This window comes from Hypanus sabinus, chromosome 19, assembly GCF_030144855.1.
Source record: "Hypanus sabinus isolate sHypSab1 chromosome 19, sHypSab1.hap1, whole genome shotgun sequence".
Taxonomy (NCBI): Eukaryota; Metazoa; Chordata; class Chondrichthyes; order Myliobatiformes; family Dasyatidae; genus Hypanus; species Hypanus sabinus.
In genome coordinates this window covers 63,588,583-63,613,246 of record NC_082724.1, presented here as the reverse complement: position 1 = coordinate 63,613,246, position 24,664 = coordinate 63,588,583, and the positions used below count along the sequence as shown (strand labels likewise).

The following is a 24,664-nucleotide window of genomic DNA, read 5'->3' as shown; positions in this document are numbered from 1 at the left end:
ACCCCTAAAGACCTCTGAGACTGTGAGTATGTTTTTATTCGCGGGGCATGCGCAGGTCACCTCTACAGCAGCCGTACAAGGGACCCTTCAAGGTGATCTGGCACAACGGAACCACGTGTGTCGTGGAGGTGGGTGGCCGGGAAGAGACTTTTACAGTGGACCGCCTCAAACCGGCGCACTTGGACATTGAGCAACCAGTGAGGGTACCCGCACCACGCTGGCAAGGCCAGCCACCCAGGCAAGCCACACGGACTGGGGACTCCACTCCCCCGATGGACATTTCTGATGAGGGGGGGTATGGCGGCCCGCACACACGGGACTCGAACCGCCACGGGCAGACACACGGTAGCGCATTTGGAACAACCCGCTCAGGGCAGACCTTCTGGGGACACTCTGATGTTACGTCCGCCCCACGGGTCACAGGGCCCCATGGGAGGGAAGATTTAAGTGCGCGATTTTGCATCAGTAAAGGCATTCTGAGTTCAGCTCTCTCTGCCTCCGTGTGTTTATTTGGTAGTGCGTTGTGCGCGACTACAATGCCTCACAACCGATTTCTCCTGCCTTCTCCCCATAACATTTGATGCCATGATGAAGCAAGAACCTATATGCCTCCTTCTTAAGTACACCCAGTGACTTGGCCTGTAGAGCGGTTTGTAACAATGAATTACACAGATTGACCACTCTCTGGCTAAAGAAATTCCTCATCTCTGTTATATTTGAGTGTCCCTCAGCTCTGAGGCTGTGCTCCCTGGTCCTTGACTCCTTCATTACAGAAAACACCCTTTCCATCTAGGCCTTTCAATATTTGCTACGTTTCAATCAAACCCACCCCCTCTCATTCTTCCAAACTCCAGTGAGTTACAGGCCCAGAGCCATTAAACATTCTTCATATGTTTAACCCTTTTATTCCTGAGATCAGTATCATGTACCTCCTCTGGACCCTCTCCAATGCCAGCACAACCTTTCTTAGCTAAGGGCCCAAAACTACTCAAATGCAGTCTGACCAATGCCTTATAAAGCTCCAACACAATACCATTGCTTCCATATTCTAGTCCTCACAAAATTAATGCTAAAATTGCATTGCCTTCCTTATTACTGACTCAACCTGCAAGTTAACCTTTAGGGAATCATGCATAGCGGCTTCCTAGTCCGTCTACGCCTCTGAATTTTGAATTTTCATCCCACTTAGCAAACAGTCCATGCCTTTATCCCTTCTGCCAAAGTGCATGACCTTGCACTTCCCTACACCATATTCCATTTGCCACTTCTTTGAACATTTCCCCCAATCTGCCTAAACTCTTCTACAGACATCCCACCGGGCCTTCTACCTGCACTCAATCTTTTCATCTCCAACTGTCGCCGAGACATCAAACGTCTCAGCTTCACCTCTCCTCTCTCCTGTTCCAACCTCACTCCCTCTGAATGCACTGCCCTCCACACTCTCCGCACTAATCCTAACCTCACCATCATACTCGCAGAAAAAGGTGGTGCCGTACTGGTCTGGCAGACAGACCTCTACCTGACTGAAGCCAAACGGCAGCTCTCTGACACCCCCTCTTACTTACTCCTGGAACAGGACCCCACCAAAAAACATCAAATCATTGTTTCCCATACCATCACTGCCCTTATCAACTCCGGCGACCTTCCTTTCTCAGCCAAAATCTCATAATTCCCACACCCCGCACTGCTCAGTTTTACCTCCTCCCCAAGATCCACAAGCCTGACTGTCCTGGTAGGTCCATAGTTTTGGCCTGCTCCTGTCCCACCGAACTTGTATCTGCCTACCTGGACTCCATTTTGTCACCCACAGTTCAGTCCTTCCCCACCTACATCAGAGATACATCCCATGCCCTCCACCTCTTCAATAACTTCCAGTTCCCCAGACTCCACTGTTTCATTTTCACCATGGGTGTCCAATCCTTATACACTTCAATTCCTCATCAAGAAGGCCTTAAAGCTCTCCGCTACTTTCTTGACAATAAACCTCACCAGTTCCCCAACACAACCACACTCCTCCGGTTGGCGGAACTAGTACTCACACTTAATAATGTCTCTTTTGGCTCTTCCCACTTTCTTCAAACCAAGGGTGTAGCTATGGGCACTCGCATGGGTCCCAGCTATGCCTGCCTCTTCGTGGGTTATGTGGAACAGTCTACGCTCCAAATCTACACTGGTACTGCTCCCCAACTTTTCCTTTGCTACATTGATGACTACATTAGTGCTGCTTCCTGCACCCATGCTAAGCTCATAAATTTCATCGACTTTGCCTCTAACTTTCACCCAGCCCTCAAATTCACTTGGTCCATCTCGGACACTTCTCTCCCCTTTCTCGATCTCCATCTCTGGAGACAGACTGTCCACTGACATCTTCCATAAACCCACTGACTCTCATAACTACTTCAACTATACTTCTTCCCACCCTGACAAACGTAAAAATGCTATTCCCTATTCCCAGTTCCTTTGTCTCCGACACATCTGCTCCCAGGATGAGGCTTTCCATTCCAGGATATCTCAAATGTCTTCTTTCCTTAAGAATCGTGGTTTTCCTTCTGCCGTCATCAATGATGCTCTCACCCGTATCTCCTCCATTTCCCACACTTTGGCCCTCACCCCATCCTCCTGTCACCACAACAGGGACCTTGTTCCCCTTGTCCTCACCTACCACCCCACCAGCCTCTGGATCCAGCATATTATCCTCCGCAACTTCCGCCACCTTCAACAGGACCCCATCACTAAGTACATCTTTCCCTCTCTACCCCTCTCCACTTTTCGCAGGGATTATTCCCTCCACGACTGCCTGGTCCACACGTCCCTCCCCACAGATCTCCCACCTGGTACTTATCCCTGCAAGCATAAGTGCTACACCTGCTCCTACACCTCCTCTTTTACCACCATTCAGGGCCTAAAACAGTCCTTCCAGGTGAGGCAACACTTCACTTGTGAGTCTATTGGGGTCATCTATTGCATCCAGTGCTCCCAGTGTGGCCTCCTCTACATCAGTGAGACCCAACACAGATTGGGGGACCACTTCGTCGAACACCTCTGCTCCGTCCACCACAACAGACGGGATCTCCTGGTTGCCACTCACTTCAACTCTGCTCCACATTCCCATTCAGATATGTCCATACATGGCCTCCTCTACTGCCATGATGAGGCCAAACTCAGGTTGGAAGAGCAACACCTCATATACCGTTTGGGTAGTCTCCAGCCCCTTGATATGAACATCTAATTCTCCAACTTCCGGTAATTCCCTCCCTCTCCCTTCCCCCATCCCACTTTCACTCTGCCTCCTCCTCCAGCTGCCCATCATCTCTCTCATGATTCTGTCTTCTCCTACTACGCATAGTGCTTTCCCCTTACATTCCTTCTTCACCTCTCCAGCCTATCCCCTCCCCCACCCCTTGATCTTTCCTCTGATTGGTTTTTCACCTGGCACCTTTCAGCATTCTCCTTCCAACTCTCCCCCCACTTTCTTTATAGGGCCCCTGCCCCCTCCCTCTTCAGTCCTGACGAAGGGTCTCACCCCGAAACGTTGACTGCTCCTTTCCACGGATGCTGCCCGACCTGCTGACCTGAGGAGTCACAAATGGTGCAGAACGTTGTACAGTCATCTGCGAACATCCCCACTTCTGACCTTATGATGGAAGGGAGGTCATTGATGAAGCACCTGAAGGTAGTTGGTCCTAGGACACTTCTCTGAGGAACTCTTGCAGTGACGACCCAAGGATGAGATGATTGACATCCAACCATTGCAACCATCTTCCTTTGTGTCAGGTACAATTCCAACCAGTGGAGGGTTTTCTCCCTAATTCCCATTGATTTCACTATAGCTAGGGCACCTTGATGTCATACTTGGCTAAATGCTGCCTTGGTGTCAAGGGCTATCACTCTTACTTCACCTCTGGTATTTAGCTCTTTGAACCAAGGAGGTGATGAGGTCAGGAGCTGAGTGGCATTTTCCACATTGCCATGTAGATGCCAGTGTTGTAGCTGTACTGGAATAGATTGGCTAGTGGCACGGCAAGTTCTGGAGCACAAGTCTTAGGACTATTGCTGGGATTTTGTCGGAGCCCATAGCCTTCTCAGTATCCAGTGCTTTCAGCCATTCCTTCATATCACGTGGAGTGAATTAGATTGGCTGCATACTGTAATGTGGGATGCTGGGGAGCTGGATCATCTAACTCAGTACTTTTGACTGAAGATTACTACAAATACCTCAGCCTTCTCTTTTGCACAAGCATGCTGTGCTCCTCTATCACTGAGGATGGGGATATCTGTGAAGCCTCCTCCAGTGAGTTACTCGATTGTCCACCACCATTGGGTATGGGGGATATGCCAGGCCATGAGATTACAGATTGTAGTTGAGTACAATTCTGCTGCTGCTGATGGCCTACAGCGCCTTATAAATGCCCAGTCTTGGGCTGCTAGATCTGTTCAAAGTCTATCCCATTTAGCACGACAGTAGTGCCACACAAAGTAGTGGAGGGTTTCTTCAATGTGAAGACAAGATTTAGTCTCCACACATACTGTGCGGTGGTCACTTTTGCTGTCATGGACAGAGGTTTCCGTGGCAGACAAGTTGGTGAGAATGAGGTCAAGTGTGTTTTTCCCTCTTGTTGGTTCCCTCACCACCTGCTGCAGTCCCAGTCTAGTAGCAATGTCTAGTAGGACCCGACCAGCTCGGTCTGTGGTGGTACTACCGAGCCACCCTTGGTGACAGACATTGACCACTCCACCTAGAGTACATTCTGTGCCCTTGCCACCCTCAATGTGCTGCCTAACATGGAGAAGTACTGATTCATCAGCTGACAGGTTTCCTTGTCATTGTTTAACCTGGTGCCACGTAGCTTCATTGGGTACAGAATCGATGTTTAGAGTTGCCAGGGCAACTCCCTCGCTACTATATACGACTGTGCCACAAACTCTACTAGGTCTGTTATGCCGGTGAGACAGTACATACCCAGAAATGATGGAGGAGTTGGGAATGTTTACTGTCAGGTGTGATACTGTCAGTACTTCTCTGTGGATTGTCACCTTGTCGTGGTGGAGAAGCTTGTGTGGTCCTGAGATCCTGAGAGCGATGCCGACTGGAGCTATGATCCTGGTAAGGTCACCATGGCGGTAAGGTCGAGGGTGAGGTCCCTGACAAAGAACAATCCAACTAAGACCTCAACAGTGGAACAGGTAGACAAAGTTACTTCAAACTCAACGGCTGTGAAGGTGGATGAAGACTGCAACAAATCCATCAGCTCCATTCGTCATGGTTTCCATGCCACTGGAATCAATTGGTTGATTTGTGAAGTATCATGCGCTTCTTGGAATGCAACATCAAGTACACATTAAACAAATACATGCACAGGCATCTTCGCTCTGTGATAGATCAACGGAACGAAGACCATCATCCTCGACCTCGAGAGATACCCACAACAACGACTGTCTGTACAATTATGTCAGGTGTTGCTTGACTAGTCTGTGAGATAGCTCCCCCAACTTTGGCACAAGTCCCCAGGTGTTAGTAACGAGGACTTTGCAGAGTTGACAGGGCTGGTTTTGCTGTTGTTGTTTCAAGTGCTGAGGTAGATGCTGGGTTAACCATCCAGGTTCATTCCTCGTTATTTTCTTTTTAGCAGTTGGATACAAATGAATGGTTTGCTAGGCCATTTCAGAGGGCACTTAAGAGTCAACCACAATGCTGTGATCTGGAGTTCCAGAAAGGCCAGACCAGGTAAGGACGGCAGGATTCCTCCCCTAAAGGATATTAGTGAACCAGGTGGGTTTTTAATGACAATTGACATGGTGTCATAGTCATCAGAGATTTTTAATGAACTCAAATTCACCATCTGCCATGGTGGGATTCCAACTCTTATCCCCAGTGTATAACTGGGTCTCTGGATTATTGATCCCAATGGTAATTACCACTGTGCTAAAACTTCCCAATTACTCCTATTGCTCTGGTTCCCTTCTCCCAGCCAAATTAGTTTAAACTCTCTCACACAGCTCTAGCAAACCTTCCGGCAAGGATATTAATCCCCCTGCATTCAGGTGTAACCTGTCCTTTTTGTACAGGTCATACCTTCCTTAAGATTGGAGCGTAGAAGGTTGAGGGGGGATTTGATCGAGGTATTTAAAATTTTGAGAGGGATAGATAGAGTTGACGTGAACAGGCTGTTTCCATTGAGAGTAGGGGAGATTCAAACTAGAGGACATGATTTGAGAGTTAGGGGGCAGAAGTTTAAGGGAAACACGAGGGGGTATTTCTTTACTCAAAGAGTGATAGCTGTGTGGAATGAGCTTCCTGTAGAAGTAGTAGAGGCCAGTTCAGTTGTGTCATTTAATGTAAAATTGGATAGGTATATGGACAGGAAAGGAGTGGAGGGTTATGGGCTGAGTGCGGGTAGGTGGGACTAGGTGAGATTAAGGGTTCGGCACGGACTAGGAGGGCCAAGATGGCCTGTTTCCGTGCTGTGATTGTTATATGGTTATATGGTTATTGTTATAGCCAGAGTTGGTAATGGGGACAAGCCTCCACTACCTATTAAATGCTCCCAATGGGGTGCACCTCAAATAGCCTCTGACAACCAAGTCCAGCTCCTGGCCTTCACATGTAGCTTAGCTACTAAGCCCAGTAGAACAGTTTCTACTGACAGAAGAAAGGGCAAAGGCAGGTTACTGGCACCTTAAAACCAGTTACTTTGGACAGCGGGGACTCGTCAACCACGGTTGGCATTTCATATCGGAGAAGGAAAACTCTGACATCAAACCTCCACTATTCTGTGGCCATACCCACTCATGGGGAAGGCTTCTGGAGCGTACCAAGGGAAAAATCCAGAGCTGGAGTCCCTAAGGCAGTCATATACTAAATTCAATGCTGACTGGCAACTCATTCGATGATGCTGGTACCAAACTGCATTGATGCTATACTTTTGGGTTAATCAGATACGTGGAGAAGGGGAGCTAATTACATGTGCAACAGCTTGCTCTTCATATCATACTGTATGTAGACAGCTAGGTCACAATGTCCATGGCTGACCCTGATTGACAGAGGCCTCACTCACCCCTTCCCCAGAAGAGATCTCAATGACCCAGAAATCTGAAACCCTGCTCCTTGCACCAATTCTTAAGCTATGTATACATCTGCCAAATCATCCTATTCTTATGCTCACTGGCATGCAGCACAGGCATCAATCCAGAGATTAATACCCTGGAAATCCTGCTTTTCAATTTTCTGTCCAAATCCCCATAGCCTCTCTTCAAGATGTTCTTCCTTTTCCAACCTATGTCATTGGTACCAATATATACCACAAAGTTCATCCTTCCCCTTTTGAATATTGTGGAATTAATCTGAAACATCCCTGAACATTGCACCCGGAAGGCAATGAACCACGTGGGTGTCCCTTTCATGTTCACGGAATCTGTTTTCTGCTCCTCTGATTATGGAGTCCTTCTATGACTACAGCACTCCTATTTCCCCCACCTTCCCTTCTGAGCCAGCTACAGATGCACACTCAGGGGCAGAAACCCCCAGGGGTGATCTCCCCAAAAAAGTATCCAAGGCAGTATACTTATTATTGAAGGATCAGCTACAAAGGTACTCTGCACTGACTGCCTATTCCCCTTTCCTCTCTTGGAACTTAGGGGTGGCTACTTCCCTGTACTTCATATTTATCGTCTCATTTCCCCATCTGAACTGAAGGTCATCCACTTGCAGCTCCAGTTCCTTAACATGGTCTCTCAGAAGCCGCAGCTCAGTGCACTTCATGTAGATGTGCAGTGGCATGCAAAAGTTTGGGCACGCCTGGTCAAAATTTCTGTTACTGTGAATAGCTAAGCGAGTAAAAGATGACCTGATTTCTAAAAGGCATAATGTTAAAGATGACACATTTATTTAATATTTTAAGCAAGATTACTTTTTTTTTCCATTGTTTACAGTTTCAAAATAACAAAAAAGAAAAAGAGTCCGACGCAAAAGTTTGGGCACCCTGCATGGTCGGCACTTAGTAACATCCCCCTTGGCAAGTATGACAGCTTGTAAACGCTTTCTGTAGCCAGCTAAGAGTCTTTCAATTCTTGTTTGTGGGATTTGCGCCCATTCTTCCTTGCAAAAGGTTTCTAGTTCTGTGAGATGTTTGGGCTGTCTTGCATGCACTGCTCTTTTGAGGTCTATCCACAGATTTTCGATGATATTTAAGTCGGGGGACTCTGAAGGCCATGGCAAAATCTTCAGCTTGCACTTCTTGAGGTAGTCCATTGTGGATTTTGAGGTGTGCTTAGGATCATTATCCTGTGTAGAAGCCATCCTCTTTTCATCTTCAGCTTCTTTTTTTCTTTTTTATAGATGGTGTGATGTTTGCTTCCAGAATTTGCTGGTATTTAATTGAATTCATTCTTCCCTCTACCAGTGAAATGTTCCCATGCCACTGGCTGCAACACAAGCCCAACGCATGATCAATCCACCCCCGTACTTAACAGTTGGAGAGGTGTTTTTTTCATGAAATTCTGCACCCTTTTTTCTCCAAACATACCTTTGTTCATTGCAGCCAAAAAGTTCTATTCAAAAAGTTCAAAGGAACATCTAAACAAGCCTGATGTGTTTTGGAAACAAGTCCTGTGGTCCGAAGTTAAAATAGAACTTTTTGGCCACAATGAGCAAACGTACATTTGGAGAAAAAAGGGTGTAGAATTTCACTGGTAGAGGAAAGAATGATCCTAAACACACCTCAAAATCCACAATGGACTACCTTAAGAAGCGCAAGCTGAAGATTTTGCCATGGCCCCTCACAGTCCCCTGACCTAAACATCATCAAAAATCTGTGGATAGACCCTAAAAGAGCAGTACATGCAAGACAGCCCAAGAATCTCACAGAACTAGAAGCCTTTTGCAAGGAAGAATGGGCACAAATCCCCCAAACAAGAATTGAAAGACTCTTAGCTTGCTACAGAAAGCATTTACAAGCTGTGATACTTGCCAAAGGAGGTGTTACTAAGTACTGACCATGCAGGGTGCCCAAACCTTTGCATTGAGTCCCTTTCCCTTTTTGTTATTTTGAAACTGTAAAAGATGGAAATAAAAAAGTAATCTTGCTTAAAATATTAAAGAAATGTGTCATCTTTAAATTTATGCCTTTTGGAAATCAGTTCATCTTCTACTCGCTTAGTTATTCACAGTAACAGTAATTTTGACCGGGGTGCCCAAATTTTTGCATGCCACTGTAGCTAACAGTGAGACTGGAGGCCACAAAATCTAAAACTCATTCTCAGCTCACTCGCTATGTACTAACACTAAAAGATGAACTTACTAGAAACTTGCTTACTTAGAACCTCTTCCTGTGCTTTCACAAGCCTGTTGAGTCAAAGCCTATCCACTCTAACATTGCCCACTCACACAGTGGCTGTTCAGCTTACACCTCCCTTCGTCTTATTGGCTCCACACTAATTGTAGTCCACCAAAAAAAGTACAGAAGCTCTTTTTAAAACTCGTACCATGTCACCAAAAAACATTCTCTCACATTGATTTCAGCCTACGGAAGAGTCGAGAGCAAAGGGGCTCTTTATAAACCTCATGCTGTGTCACCAACAACGGACTTTTTGCACCTATTAAGTCCACTTAAGTATTTTTTTATAAAAATGTAACTGCAAGCTAAAAATCACTATTGGGTGATACAGCAAGGCAGTTTTTAAAACATGGCAATGTTTCTTTGCTCTCTGTACTCAATTAAACAGGCCAAATGAATGCATAAAATATTGACTATAAATAATAAATAAATAATATTGACAGTAAATTAAAAAAAGTGCAGAAAACAGGTCAAACAACATTATTGGAAAAAGAAAAAGTTAGGTCAAATTCTTCATCGGACATGGGAAAGACAGAAAAATAAGCTGTTTTTAAGTTACAGAGAAGGTGGATGGAGGGATGAATAGAATAAATGCCTGCAAAAAAACTGAAGCCAACTTTTAAACAAATAGATGAATGGGAGTGGGGGTTTGAAGGTAAGAGTACCAAGTAGCAGCTCAAGTTCTTATAACAAATGCTCAATATTTTTCTCCTTATTAAATAGTCCCACACTTCTAAAACATATGCTAAAGACACTTCTAATTATTTATATTTAATAACATTTAATATTGATTGCTAAATTAAGCAGTTTTTATTTCAAAAAGCCAACATCAATTCAATGTTGTTCAGACCAGCAATGTCAAAGATCATCAGCAAATAAAATTGTTAATTCAGGTGAATCAGTAATCATCACTTAGAAAACTACATTAGTTCAGCTCTCATCAGTATCAGTGTTTAATTTTTTTTAAATCGTATTTGAAGCCAGCTGGATCCGAACCATTTTGCTTAAATGTAAATGCAAATTGAAGAAAAACAAAATAAATGTGAACATTTTAGAAAAGATAGATTAGATAAAGAAAATTAAAATTAAGATAGAATATAGGTGCATTGTATAAGACACATATGGGAACATTGAAAAAATTATGTTATGTGCTTAAAGTTATTGGTAAGAATAACAAATATAATTAATAATATCAAATACATGTCTTTTAACCATGTTACATGAAAATTGAAAAAAATAGAAGTCTCCAACAGAAACACACAAAATGCTGGAGGAAGAAACACTTATGAAGGAAAATGGACAGTCAACATTTTGTGTTAGGATTCTTCTTCAGGACTGGAAAGAAAAGATGGAGATGAAGAAGCTGACAGTTGATAGGTGGAAGTAACAAAGGGCTGAAGATCACCTCCCAACTTATTTCATTCCCACTCCACTTCCTACCTTTGCCCATCTTGCCTTTCTCAACTGGATTCACCTGCTACCTCCTGCTCCACCCCTTTCCCCACCCTTTTATATTGACCATCTCTCCTCTGCAGTCCAGATGAAGGGCTGCAACCCAAACTGTCAGTTCTCCATTTCCCTCCATGGACTCTACATGACCTGCTGAGTTCCTCTAGCATGTGTGTGTCATTTCAGATTTCTAGTCATTTTTGAGCCTCCGTTCTCTTCAATGGTTTGATTTTCAGAAAATCAAACTTCACGTTGAAAAATACGATTTACAGTACTTATAAATATTAAAATAACTTACTTGCTATTTGACACATGTCCATTCAATTGGTACTTACCCTCGGTTACTAACCACAGCCGCCTTCAAGTGAATATAACTTGCTGGAAATAAACCCTGTAAAGAAAGTAACAAGTTTTGAACCCTTTAAAAAAAAATCTAAACTCAATTAAAGTATATCAAAGCAACAAAAAGTACAGTGTCAGCTAGAAGATAACCTATAAAACTTATTTAAAATAAATACTTAAAATCATTTTGGAAGGTTAAGATAAATCCAAATGGAATTCAGGAAAATCCAAGCCAATGTGGACACTTTAATGCTTATAAAATGATTGTTTAAAAACATTATTGAAATAATTACTGGAGGGTTTTATAAAAGATGAGATTGTGGCGACCCATTTCCTGGCACATCCGAACCAGCTCACAATTAGATAGCCTACGGGGGTTTGCGAGCACAGAGCTTTGGAGCCTCTGCGCCACGGGGGGCAGGTTGAGGGAGGCTTAATAGTGAGGCTGAGGATTTCGAATCAAGTTTTTTCCTTCGACTGCAGTTACCGACTCCGTGTTGTAATTTTAGCGCTGCATGTAGCACACCGCTACAAGATAATATTTATTACACAAGAGGCCACTATTCAACTTATTATGTCAATGCCAGTTGAAACGGAATTAACAAGCCTAATCCCACCTTCTTTCACTGTGTCCTTCCAGATAATTCTTAAATGTGACCAAGATTTCTCCTTCTACCATTGATTCATGGAGTTTGAGCCTCTGACCACTGCCTGAGTGAGAATATTTATTCGCATTTCCTCTCCAATACTAGAATTATTTTTCATTCGCGCTCCTTAGTTTTTGATCCTTCTGCTTAAAACTTTCCTATTTACTTCATGAAGGTCACACAAATTTTATAGACTTCAATTAGCTCTCCCTTCATGTTATGCTCCAAACACTCGAGCTTATCTAATCTTTACTCAAAGCTAACATTTTCTGGTAACATCCTCAATTCCCCTCTGCACATTCTACAGTGCAAAGCATTCTTCTTGTAATATGCCAAGCACAGCTCAAATGCCATCTATAAATTTGCCGATGATACAACTACTGCTGTGGCATTTAAGGATGGGGATGAGGTGCTGTACAGGAGTGCGATAGATGAGGAGGTTGTTGTCACTCAGCAACCTTGTACTCAATAATAGTAAAACCAAGAAATTGATTGTGAACTTCAGGAAAAGAAAGTCGAGGGAACACACAGTTCTGTTCAAGGGATCAGAAATGGCAAGCATGAGCAGCTTCAAGTTCCAGGACGTCAATATCTCTAAGGATCCATCTTGGACCCAACATTTTGATGCAATTACAAAGAAAGTGTGTCAGTGGCTCTACTTCATTAGGAGTGTGAGGAAAATTGGTATGTCAAAGATACCCACAAATGTCTACAGATGTCCTGTGGAGAGCATTCAAACTGGTGTTATCACCGTCTGGTATAGAGGCGCCACTGCAAAGGATTGGAAAAAGCTACAGAAAGTTGCATACTCTGCCAGCTCCATCATGGACACCAGCCTCTGCAGCATCTAAGACATCTTTAAATGGTAATGCCTCAAAAAAAAGTGGCCTCCAGCATTAAGGACCGCCCCCCCCCCAATCACATGCACTGAGGTACAGTACAAAACTTGTCTTGAATACTGTGCATACAGATCAATTCATTACACTGCACTGCGAAGGAACAAGTTAACATAATGACAACAGAAAATGAAGTGTAATAGCTACAGAGAAAGTGCAGTGTAGGTAAACAATAAAGGTGAAAGTTCATACTGAGGTAGATTGTGAGGTCAAAAATACATCTTATCATACTAGGGAGGCTTAGTAGTACATGCTTTCAGACTTCTGCTTGATGGAAAAGGGGAGAACTCAATGTCCAGAGTAGGATGGGATCTTTTGATTAACACTGGCTGCTTTATTGAGGCAATAAGAAATATAAACAGAGTCCACAGAAGGAAGACTATTTCCATAAAGTGCCTTGTTCACAACGCTCTGCAGTTCCTTATGGTCACGTGCAGAGCAGTTGCCAGACCAAGCTTTTATACATCCAGACAGGATACCTTCTATAGTGCATCAATAAAAATCGATAAGGGTTATAAAAATAATAATTGCTCTGGTCTTCCGAAGAAATGAAAACATTGGTAAACTTTCTTTGCTGTGGAGCACATATGGCAAGGCCAGGACAGGCTTTTTGCGATGTTCATTCCTAGGAACTCGAACTTCTCAACTTCAACAACTTTGATGTTATCAGGAATGTGTGCATTACCCCACTTCTTGAAGTCAATGACCAGCTCCTTTGTTTTGCTCACATTGAGGGAAAGGTTGTTGTCATGACAATGTTACTAAGTTCTCTATCTCCTTCCTGTACCCAACATTGTTACTACTATAGTGGGCTGTATCTGAAATAACATCTGCAAGTTTGGAGATGGAGTTAGAGTAGAATCTGGCCATGCAGTCATGAATATACAAGGAATAGGGGCTGCAGATTCAACCTTGTAGAACACCAGTGTTGAGAATAATCATGGCAGAGGTTAATTGCTATCCCTAGAATTTTTGTTTATTTCTAATTCGAGTACAAGACAACCACAACTACGTTTTTCTTTTATTCTTTGCTTTGTTCTGCTAGCTCCTCTCTTAACCATTTTTCATTCTTATAACATTTAATTAAATGGCTGGAAGCAACATGTTTTATGCCTCATTCTTGACTTCCAAAGAACCTCTGGATCACAAAAGCATTAAGATCCTACAGTGGCTTGTAGACACCTTTATTATATAGCAATGGTCCCCTGGGTAGGGTGGTAGATATGCTGCTAGTATTTTGATAAGATATTCTTGAAATTGTCCTTGTTGAAATCACTGCCAATATAGTATTAATGGTAAGACTCTTGGCAGTGTGGAGGATCCGAAGGATCTTGGGATCCAAGTCCATAGGACACTTAAAGCTGCTGCGCAGGTTGACTCTGTGGTTAAGGAGGCATACGGAGCACTGGCCTTCATAAACCATGGGATTGAGCTTAGGAACCGAGGGGTAATGTTGCAGCTATATAGGACTCTGGTCAGACCCCATTTAGAGTACTGTACTCATTTCTGATCGCCTCACTACAGGAAGGATGTGGAAACCATAGAAAGGGTGCAGAGATTTATAAGGATTTTGCCTGGATTAGGGAGCATGCCTTATGAGAATAAGTTGAGTGAACTCAGCCTTTTCTCCTTGAGCGATGGAGGATGAGAGGTGACCTGATAGAGGTGTACAAGATGATGAGGGGCATTGATCGTGTGGATAATCAGAGGCTTTGTCCCAGGACTGAAATGGCTAACTCAAGAGGGCATAGTTTTAAGGTGCTTGGAAGCAGGTACAGAGATGTCAAAGGTAGGTGTTTTTTTTGGGGTTTTTTTTGTTTTGTTTTGTTTTTTTTATATACAAAGAGTGCTGAGTGCATGGAATGGGCTGCTAGCGATGGTGCTGGAGGCGGATACAATAGTATTTTTACTCCTGGATAGGTGCATGGAGCTTAGAAAACTAGAGGGCTATGGGTAACTCCAGGCAATTTCTAAGGTAAGGACATGTTCGACGCAGCTTTGTGAACCAAAGGGCCTGTATTATGCTGTAGGGTTTCTATGTTAATGATGAAGAGGGCCTCATGCTATCCTGTTTTAAATGTTGACAACATAGTTCATTGAGCTAAGGCTTCACTTTCATCTGAATAGGGATGTAGACTGCCATCAGGAGAGTTGAATTGAATTCCCATAGCAATTTAATGGGTGATACCATCATTAGATATTCCAAACTGGGTGAGCAGCAACATACCAGAATGTCACATCTGAACACCATGATTAAGTTGATTAAGTAGACTCAGTCTCTAATTTTTCACAAGGATATTCTACGGTCCATCTGGTGAATTGAGAAGCCTTCAAGCGGTCAGATAAGCCATTTTTCAGTAAGACATAGTAGTCTTTCAGTTACTCTTTGTTGGGCTAGTCGTGCCCTTAGTTCATCCACTTTGTTCTCAACAGTTTGGACAATAGGTAAGCTGGGGTGGGGATCTTACCCACATTGCTTGTCAGCCTCACCTGCAGCCCTGCTACCACACTTCTGAGAAAACCTTAAGTGGAGCTACCTGGTCTGGAAGGTAATTAACTGCTAAAGGACAGACTTGAAAAACTTGGAGTAGATTCTTGGAAGCACATTCCAGGCACTGACCACTGTAAAAACTTACCACACACACCTCCATTGAACTTCTTCCCTCTCTTAACTACATGTATTAGACATTTGACACAGGGGAAAAGGTTACTGCTCAGATTTACAGTGCCTATAAAAAGTATTCACCCCACAGCCCCCGGGAAGTTTTCAGATTTTATTGTTTTACAACATTGAATCATGATGAATTGTCTTCGGCTTTTTTGACACTGATCAACAGAAAACACTTCCATGTCAAGGTGAAAGCAAATCTCTACAAATTGGTCCTAACTTATTACAATTATTAAATTCAAAATAATTGATTGCTCAATTACTCACCCCCTTCAAGTCAGTATTTAGTTGATGCACATTACAGCCTCAAGTCTATGTGGGTAGGTGCCTCTTCAGTTTTGCACCATAAAACCTCCTTCTAGCCGACTCCAGTCTCCCACATGGCTTCTGGCAAACTCTAGCCAAGATTTCATGCGAGTCTTTCTCCCCCCAACAGTTTTTTCTTTATCTTTGCCACTCTCCCAAAAAGCTGCGACTGGTGAAGCATCCTGACAACAGCTGTTGTATGTGCAGTCCCTCCCATCACTGTCACTGAAGCTTGTAACTCCTCCAGAGTTGTCATAGGTCTCTTGGTGGCCGACCTCACTGGTCCCCTTCTTGCACGGTCACTTACTTTTTGGGGACAGCCTGCTCTAGGCAGATTTACAGCTGTGCCAGATCCTTTCCATTTCTTGATGATTGAATTCACTGTACTCCAAGGGATATTCAGTGACTTGGAAATTTTCTTGTATCCACCTCTTGACTTGTGCTTTTCAATAACATTTTTGTAGAGTTGCTTGGATTGTTCTTTTCCAGGTGTAGTTTTTGCCAGGATACGGTGAAGGCCAGCTGGTGGCGTAGTGGCATCAGCGCCGAACTTCAGAGTGAAGGCTCCCGAGTTTGAATCCAGCCAGCTCCAAAAACCTGGAGAGGGATGGGCTCTGCCAGGTTTCAGATGCCCAAGACACACTGTATGATGAGCAAACATCAAAACGATCGGTGCAAAAAGCTTGTCATGACGGTGCCCCGACGACTGGTGGAGTCAAGGGTGTGCACACACACTGACTCACCAGCAGTTGGACCTTCCAGATACAGGTATATTTTAACTACAATCACTTAAAACACCTTGAATGCACACAGGTGATCACCACTTAACTCATTAAGCAATTCTAAAACTAATTGGCCATATGATTTGGTGTATCATATTAAAGGGGGTGAATGCTTATATAGTCAATTATTTTGTGTTTTATATTTGTAATTAATTTAACTGCTTTGTAGAGACCTGTTTTCACTTTGACATGAAAGAATCTTTCCTGTTGATCAATGTCAAAAAACCTAATTAAATCCACTGTGATTCAATGTTATAAAACAATACAAGATGAAAACTTCCAAGGCGGGGTGAGGGGAAGGGTGTCAATATTTTTTATAGGTACTGTACACATCCCAGAATTGTAAAGACTTCTGTTAGTTCCCATCTCAGCCTCCAATAATCCAAGGAAACAAGTTCATCCAACCTCTCATGGAATGTGCCCTCTTAATCAGGCAACTTCTTTTGCACACTCTCCAGAGCCTCCACATCCTTCCTACAATGGGATGACCAGAACTAAATACAATACTCTAGATGTATTTAGCCAGTATTTTAAAGCTGCAATATAACTTCCTGACTTTCGCACTCAGTGTGTGCAATATGCCTTCTTTACAATTCTATCAACTTTCAGGGAGCAATAATTTCGGACACCGAGATCCCTCCGATCATCAGAGTTGATAAGGGTCCTACCATTGACTAAATTTGATCACCCGAAGTGCAACAGCTTTGGGAAATCAAAATGTTCAGTTTAAATACCATCTACCATACCTCCATACATATCTGCAACTGATCTATACTCAGTGGCCACATTATTAGCACACCTGCATGTTAATGCAAATATCTAGTTAGCTAATCAGATGGTAGTAATTCAATGCATAAAAGCATACAGTCATCGTCAAGAGATTCAGTTGCTGTTCAGTCCAAACATCAGAATGAAGATGCTTCCAACTCCATTTCCAGGCCCTAGTGATGATCCCAGAAACCTGCATTTGACTGACTGCTTCTCCCTCCTGATTCTAAGCACCATCCTCTCTACAATATAGAGATACTTGTGAGCCTTGTCTCTTTCACTGTCTCAGCTTTGGGCCTCACTCTCTACTGCCTGCCATGGACCACTGTTCTGCCAGATTCACACTTTCAACCACCAGTTGTTGTTCTTCCTCACATCCAGGAAGGACAGAAGATCATCTGTCTCTGTAAGACCATGGTATATTCTGCCTCTGACTTGGTTTCAAGCTTCAGCCTATTACAAGCTGTGGCCCCAGCCACATGCAGCTGAGACCTTAGCCTCATGCAGACCTCTGACCCGGCCACCTTTAGCTCCAGCTTGACCCATGACTGTGTTGCCACCCACAGCTCTAATCTGTTAATTAAATTTGCCAATGACACTACATTGATTGCCCTTATCTTAAACAATAACTAGGTAGCCTACAGGAAAGAGGTCATCTCTCTGACACTGTTGTGTCAAGAAAGCAACCTCTCCCTTAATGTTACTAAAACAAAGGAGCTGATTGTGCATCACAGGAGGAATGGAGACAGGCTAACCCATATTGACATCAATGGAATTTAAAAGCGCAAACACGAGGAAATCTGCACTCGCTGGAAATTCAAACAACACATACAAAATGTTGGTGGAATGCAGCAGGCCAGGCAGCATCTATAGGAAGAAGCACTGTCGACGTTTCAGGCTGAGACCCTTTGTCAGGACTAACTGAAAGAAAAGATAATAAAAGATTTGAAAGTAGGAGGGGAGGGGAAATCTGAAATGATAGGAGAAGACAGGAGGTGGTGAGGTGAAGCTAAGAGCTGGAAAGGTGATTGGCAAAAGGGATACAGAACTGGAGAAGGGAAAGGATCATGGGACAGGAGGCCTAGGGAGAAAGAAAGGGGGAGGGGAGCACCAGAGGGAGATGGAGAACAGGCAAAGAGTGATGGGTAGAGAGAGAGAAAAAAAAAATGGAGGGGGGAAATAAATAAATCAGGGATGGGGTAAGAAGGGGAGGAGGGGCATTAACAGAAGTTAGAGAAATCAATGTTTATGCCATCAGGTTGAAGGCTACCCAGATGGAATATAAGGTGTTGTTCCTCCAACCTGAGTGTGGCTTCATCTTGACAGTAGAGGAGGCCATGGATAGACATATCAGAATGGGAATGGGACATGGAATTAAAATGTGTGGCCATTGGGAGATTCTGCTTTCTCTGGTGGACAGAGCGTAGGTGGTCAGCGAAACAGTCTCCCAGTCTGTGTCGGGTCTCATCAATATATAAAAGGCTGCACCGTGAGCACCAATGGATCTGGGGTTGAGAGGGTAAACAGCTATAAGTTCCTCGATATTCACATCACTGAGGACCTCACGTGGTCTGTACACAACAGCTGTGTGGTGAAAAAAAGCACAACAGCACCTCTTTCCCCTCAGACGGTTGAGGAAGTTTGGTATGGGTGCCCAAATCCTAAGAACTTTCTACAGGGGCACAACTGAGAGCATCCAAAGACAGGTGTGAGAAAAGGGCCTGAAGGATCATTAGGGAACTGAGTCACTCAACCACAATCTATTCTATCTGTTACCATCCAGGAAAAAGTACCGCAGCATAAAAGCCAGGACAATCAAGCTCCGGGACAGCTTCTTCCACCAGGCCATCAGACTGATTAACTCTTGTTGATTTGAGTGTACTTCTATGTTACATTCATTGTCCTATTTATTATAAATTACAATGATTGCACACTGTACATTTAGATGGAGATGTAACGTAGAAATTTTTACTCATGTATGATAAGGATGTAAGAAATGAAGTCAATTCAATTCAATCCCAGCCAGCTCCAAGCAGTGATCCTACATCTTCAGCTTCAGTTCTGGCTACCTCCAGATCACAGATCTGAGTGTCTCCAGATTTTAATACGACCTCAGCCCTGGCAACCTTTGGACCATGGTCCCGGCTGTCTCCAACTTCAGCTCTGAACTAGGCAAAGACCTTTCTCATTGCCACTGGGTCCTACGACTCCACTTCTTCTACCACTACTCAACCAACCCCTGGTTACTCAAGCTCCCTTCTCTCTCTGTCACCCCTTCATTCCTCTAAGCCCATATTTCCCCCCACCCACTTTCTCTGAACATGCTAACCTTCCTCTGACCACTCTCTACCATCACCTGATCCCAGCTTTCATTCCTGCCATGTTTACACCAGCTCCTCCAAACTTCTCCTTTCTGAAATGGAGCAAATCTCAGACACTCTCTCCTAATTACCCCTTGAATAAGATCCTACCATTGAATATCAGGCCATTGTCTCCTGTACTTCTCCAACCTTATCATCTCTGGAGATCTTCCATTGCCACTAACATCATAGCATCCATACTGTTCTGCCTCCTACTTAAAATCCATAAACTTGACTGTCCCACTAGGCCTAACGTTTCTATCTGCTCCTACTCCATCGAACACATGTCCACATACCCTAACTTCATTTTGTCCCCTTTGGTTCAGTCCCTTCCTACCTAAATCTGTGACATTCCAATCACCAAGTACCTTGGTCCTGATTGACTCATTATCGCTAGGGTTGTCCAGTCCGTATACACTTCCATCCCCCATATGGAAGGCTTTAAAGTTCTCTGCTTCTGTCTGGACAATAGACCTAGCCAGTTTCCTGATTCTCACCTTCTCTTTCAACTCCTCTGACTTTCTCCAAGCCAAAGATGTAGCCATTGGCATCTGCATGGGCTCCAATTATGCCTGCCTTTTTGTCGACTACAAGGAAGAGTCCATGTTCCAAGCCTACAGAGGTAATGTTACCCAACTATTTCTATGCTTCATTGATGACTGTATTAATGCTGCTTCCTGCACCCATGCTAAAATCATCAATTTCATCAACTATTGACTCCAATTTCCACCCTGTCCTCAAATTTACTTGGTTCATCTCTGATATCTCTTTTCTGTTTCTTGATCTCTCTGCCTCCATCTCTGGAGACAATTCATCTACTGATATGTTTCCCAAACCTACTGACTCTCACACTTATCTTGCTATACCTTTTCTTCCTCGTCACTTATAAAAAATGCTACTCCTTTTCTTAGTTGCTCTATCTCCACCAGAATGCTGTTCTTAGAATTAAATATTCCACTCCAGAACATCTGAGAGGTTCTCCTTTACCAAAGAGCAAGGCTCCCCTTCCATTACTATCAATGTTGCCATTACCTGCATCTCCTCCATTTCCCTCACCCCAGACACAACAGGAAATGAGTAACAGGAAATCCTTACCTACCACACCTTAAGCCTCCCTATTCAGTACATCATTCTCCGTAACTTCCACCATCTATATGTGTTCTACCTCTATGCACACTTTTCCATTAATCCTACACTCTCTGCTTTCTGGAGGAATCACTCTCATTATGACTCTCTTGTCCACTCACCCCTCTTCACTGATCTCCTATCTAGCATTTATCCCTGTAATCAGGCCAAGTTTTGCACCTGTGCTTTCACCTCTTCCTTTACCATCATTCAGGGCCCCAAACAGTCCTTCCAGGCAAGGTGATACTTCAGCTTCCAGTTCAGGTCACCAGCTGTATCCATTATGGCCTCTTCTACATCAGTAAGATATGACACAGATTTGGGGGGGCCACGTCATTGAGTGACTTTGCTCAGTCTGCCGCAAAAGGTGGGATTATCAAGTAGCTACCCTTTCAATTCAATTTCCTGCATCTGCAGAATCTCTTATACTGTATATACATCATCTTTTCCTTCTTGACTAATTTCACAACTTCTCTCATCGTTCAAGGGGCCCTTCCCATGCCATCATTGTCCTTCTTTCTTATTGGAACATTCTGATACCGTACTTTATACAGTTGCTCCTTAAACAGCTTCCACAAGTCAGATACGGACTTGCTCAAAAGCAGCTGGTCTCAATAAAGTTTTCCCTAGGTCCTGCCTAATACTCTCATTATTTGTCCTGCCTCAAACTTTTCTGAAAGGTATATCCCTTATGCTGGTTCAGTCACTAGCTGCTGAAAACTCAGTCTGGCAGCTCTATCCTTCAAGAAGTAATCCAATCACAAAGAGAAAATCTGCAGATGCTGAAAATCCAGGCAACACACACACAAAATGCTGGAGCATCTAGGTAGCATCTATGGGGAGGGAAAAAGTGCAGTCAACATTTCAGCAGATCCTGCTGAAGATTCTCAGCCTAAAACGGCAACTGTACTATTTTTCGTTGATGCTGCTTGGCCTGCTGAATTCCTCCAGCATTTTGTGTGTTCCTTCAAAAAGTCAATGATTCAGAGGGAGGATTTTGCAAGGTCAAAAGGGCTGGGAGCAAATTTGTCATGACTAAACCCAAAGACTAGGTTAATGACAGGTGGTCCATCCAGTTTCATTTTGTTTCAAAAGCAGCATTGGTGCAACTGAGTGATTTACTGGATCATTTAATAGCCAATTACATTCAGACCACATGGCACACTTCCATCACTAAAGGCACAGGTAAATCAACAATCTTTTTTACAATCATATTACTCAGAATATGAGATTAACATATTCCAAATTATTAATTTAAGATTTGCAACCATATAAGATTTTAAATCAAGTCCTCAGATTACTAATGCAGTATCTTAACTGATGCATCATCAGTGCAACTATTTAGCAATTAACACAAATGAGTGACGACTATAGGCAAAACTTAAAATTAATTTCATTGGCAGTTCGTGGTGTTATAGGGGGTGGGAGTGGATGACAAAATAGACCTGATTTAACTGAATGGATTGAAATAAAGATATTCTTTAGATGGATATCACCAAACTTCTTGGGGGGGTGGGAGGGGGGAAAAACTTAACTGATTAAAAAGTCAATGTAGTTGCAGTAATAGATACAGAACTGAAAAGGGCCCTTCAGCACACCAACCATTGGCTGTCCATTTATATATTTATAATTAATTCTACAGGAACTGCCAATTTTCAATGTGATTCTTACTAACAATTCATATTGATTGATTGCAAGACAACACATTTCTGGAAATGGAAAGCTAGCACTATCACTAGTTGGGTAATTTAGCCTCTCTTGGTCTCCACCAAACAAAGGATCTTCATTTTTGTTCCCATTTCCATTGTCTGGAACTTAAAGTTTCTTTTCTAACATTTCCCAGTTGATAACCTAGTTTTAAGTAAAAACATGATATTGTTAACAGTTTATCTAGGTCACTCTCTAACAAGTCATCAACCCATAAGTTTATCTACCGACAGATGCTGCCTGATTGTTGAGTGCTTCCAGATGTTGTTTTTATTGCTTACCTTAACTGAAGGCTTCTTGGTTGCAAATCCTCTGAACCATCCTGAAAAGACAAACAAAGTCAAGTTAACAATAAAAAATAATTTCAGTAAATACATATAATTTTGCTCTAATTTCGAGGTCACTCACGGAGAACATAGTGAAGAATCCATCAACAAATATTTTGCCATCCAGCTTACAGCACTAACAGTCTGATTTGCTGTAGAACTGTTCAATTTGCATGCCTTTTCCATGAATCTCCATTTCAATATTCATACACTGCCTGAGGCTTGTATTTCCTTTATTCCTTTAATTTTGCACCTTTGATTTTCAACTGTTGTTACATAACGTTTTCTTCTTCCAATGCACTCACACCATTTTTTCTCCTCTATTGTACATGTTGCTCGAGATTTAAGATTCAAGTTTATTTATCACGCATCATTTATGTTAACAACCAATCCACTGACTGTGTGCTCAGGGTAGCCTGCAAGCACCGACAAACATTCCGACGCCAGCATATCATAACCACAGTTCTTTGCAGAACAACACAGGATACAAGCAACAAAACAACAATAGCACAAGTCTGTTTGTTCCTCCCACCCACCATGCACATACTCAATCCTCTAACCCCCAAGACAAAATATCAACTTTTTACTCCAAAAACTTGAATTTAGATACGGACTGTAAGACACTGAGAGTCCACTGGAGTGGTCAAAGTCCCAGAGATCTGCAAGTCAAGTCACTTTTTATTGTCACTTTGACTATAACTGCTAGTACAGTACACAGTAAAAACAAGACGTTTTTCAGGACCATGGTGCTACATGAAACAGTACAAAATCTACACTGAACTACGTGAAAACAACGCAGAAAAAAAGTAACTACACTAGACTACAGACCTACCCAGGGCTGCATAAAGTGCACAAAACAGTGTAGGCATTACAATAAATAATACACAAGACAATAGGCACAGTAGAGGGTAGGTTGGTGTCAGTCCAGTCTCTAGGAATTGACGAGTCTGATAGCTTGGGGGAAGAAATTGTTACATTGTCTGGTTGTGAGAGCCTGAATGCTTCAGAGCCTTTTCCCAGATGGCAGGAGGGAGAAGAGTTTGTATGAGGGGTGTGTGGGGTCCTTCATAATGCTGTTTGCCTTGCAGATACAGCGTGCAGTGTAAATGTCCGTAATGGCAGGAAATGAGATCCCAGCAATCTTCTCAGCTGACCTCACTATCCGCTGCAGGGCCTTGCGATCCGAGATGGTGCAATTTCCGAACCAGGCAGTGATGCAGCTGCTCAGGATGCTCTTAATACAACCCCTGTAGAATGTGATGAGGTTGGGGGGGGGGGGGGGGGGAGGGTAGGAGATGGACTTTTCTCAGCCTTCACAGAAAGTAGAGATGCTGCTGGGCCTTCTTTGCTATGGAACTGGTGTTGAGGGACCAGGTGAGATTCTCCGCTAGGTGAACACCAAGACATTTAGTGCTCTTAACAATCTCTACAGAGGAGCCATTGATGTACAGCAGGGAGTGGTCGCTCTGTGCTCTCCTGTCTGTTAGCCGCTGCACCTCCTCTCTGTATGCTGACTCATCGTTCTTGCTGATGAGACCCACCACCGTCCTATCATCGGCAAGCTTGATGATGTGGTTCGAGCTGTGCGTTGCAGCACAGTCGTGGGTCAGCAGAGTGAACAGCAGTGAACTGAGCACACAGCCCTGGGGGGGCCCCCATGCTCAGTGTGATGGAGATGCTGCCTCCGATCTGGACTGACCGAGGTCTCCCGTTCAGTAAGTCTAGTATCCAGTTGCAAAGGGAGGCCCAATAGGCTCACCTTTCTAATCAGTTTCTGAGGGATGATTGTATTGAATGCTGAACTGAAGTCTATGAACAGCATTCGAAAGTACATATCTTTTTTGTCCTGGTGGGTTAGGGCCAGGTGGAGGGTGTGATGGCAATGGCATCGTCTGTTGAGCGGTTGGGATGGTACACAAACAGCAGGGGGTCCAGTGAGGGGGGAAGCAGGGTCTT

At 43.5% G+C, this 24,664-nt stretch overlaps 1 protein-coding gene across 1 annotated transcript in view; it reads right to left on the bottom strand.

Annotated features, from left to right (window-relative positions):
• The window catches only part of dock3 (dedicator of cytokinesis 3), a 964,109-nt gene that overhangs the window by 778,119 nt on the left and 161,326 nt on the right, over positions 1–24,664 (bottom strand). The window contains exons 3-4 of the mRNA XM_059944552.1: positions 22,664–22,704; positions 11,117–11,172 (exon numbers count right to left, since the gene is read on the bottom strand). Of these exons, the coding sequence (XP_059800535.1) occupies positions 11,117–11,172; positions 22,664–22,704 (97 nt within the window). The remainder of the gene's footprint in view (positions 1–11,116; positions 11,173–22,663; positions 22,705–24,664) is intronic.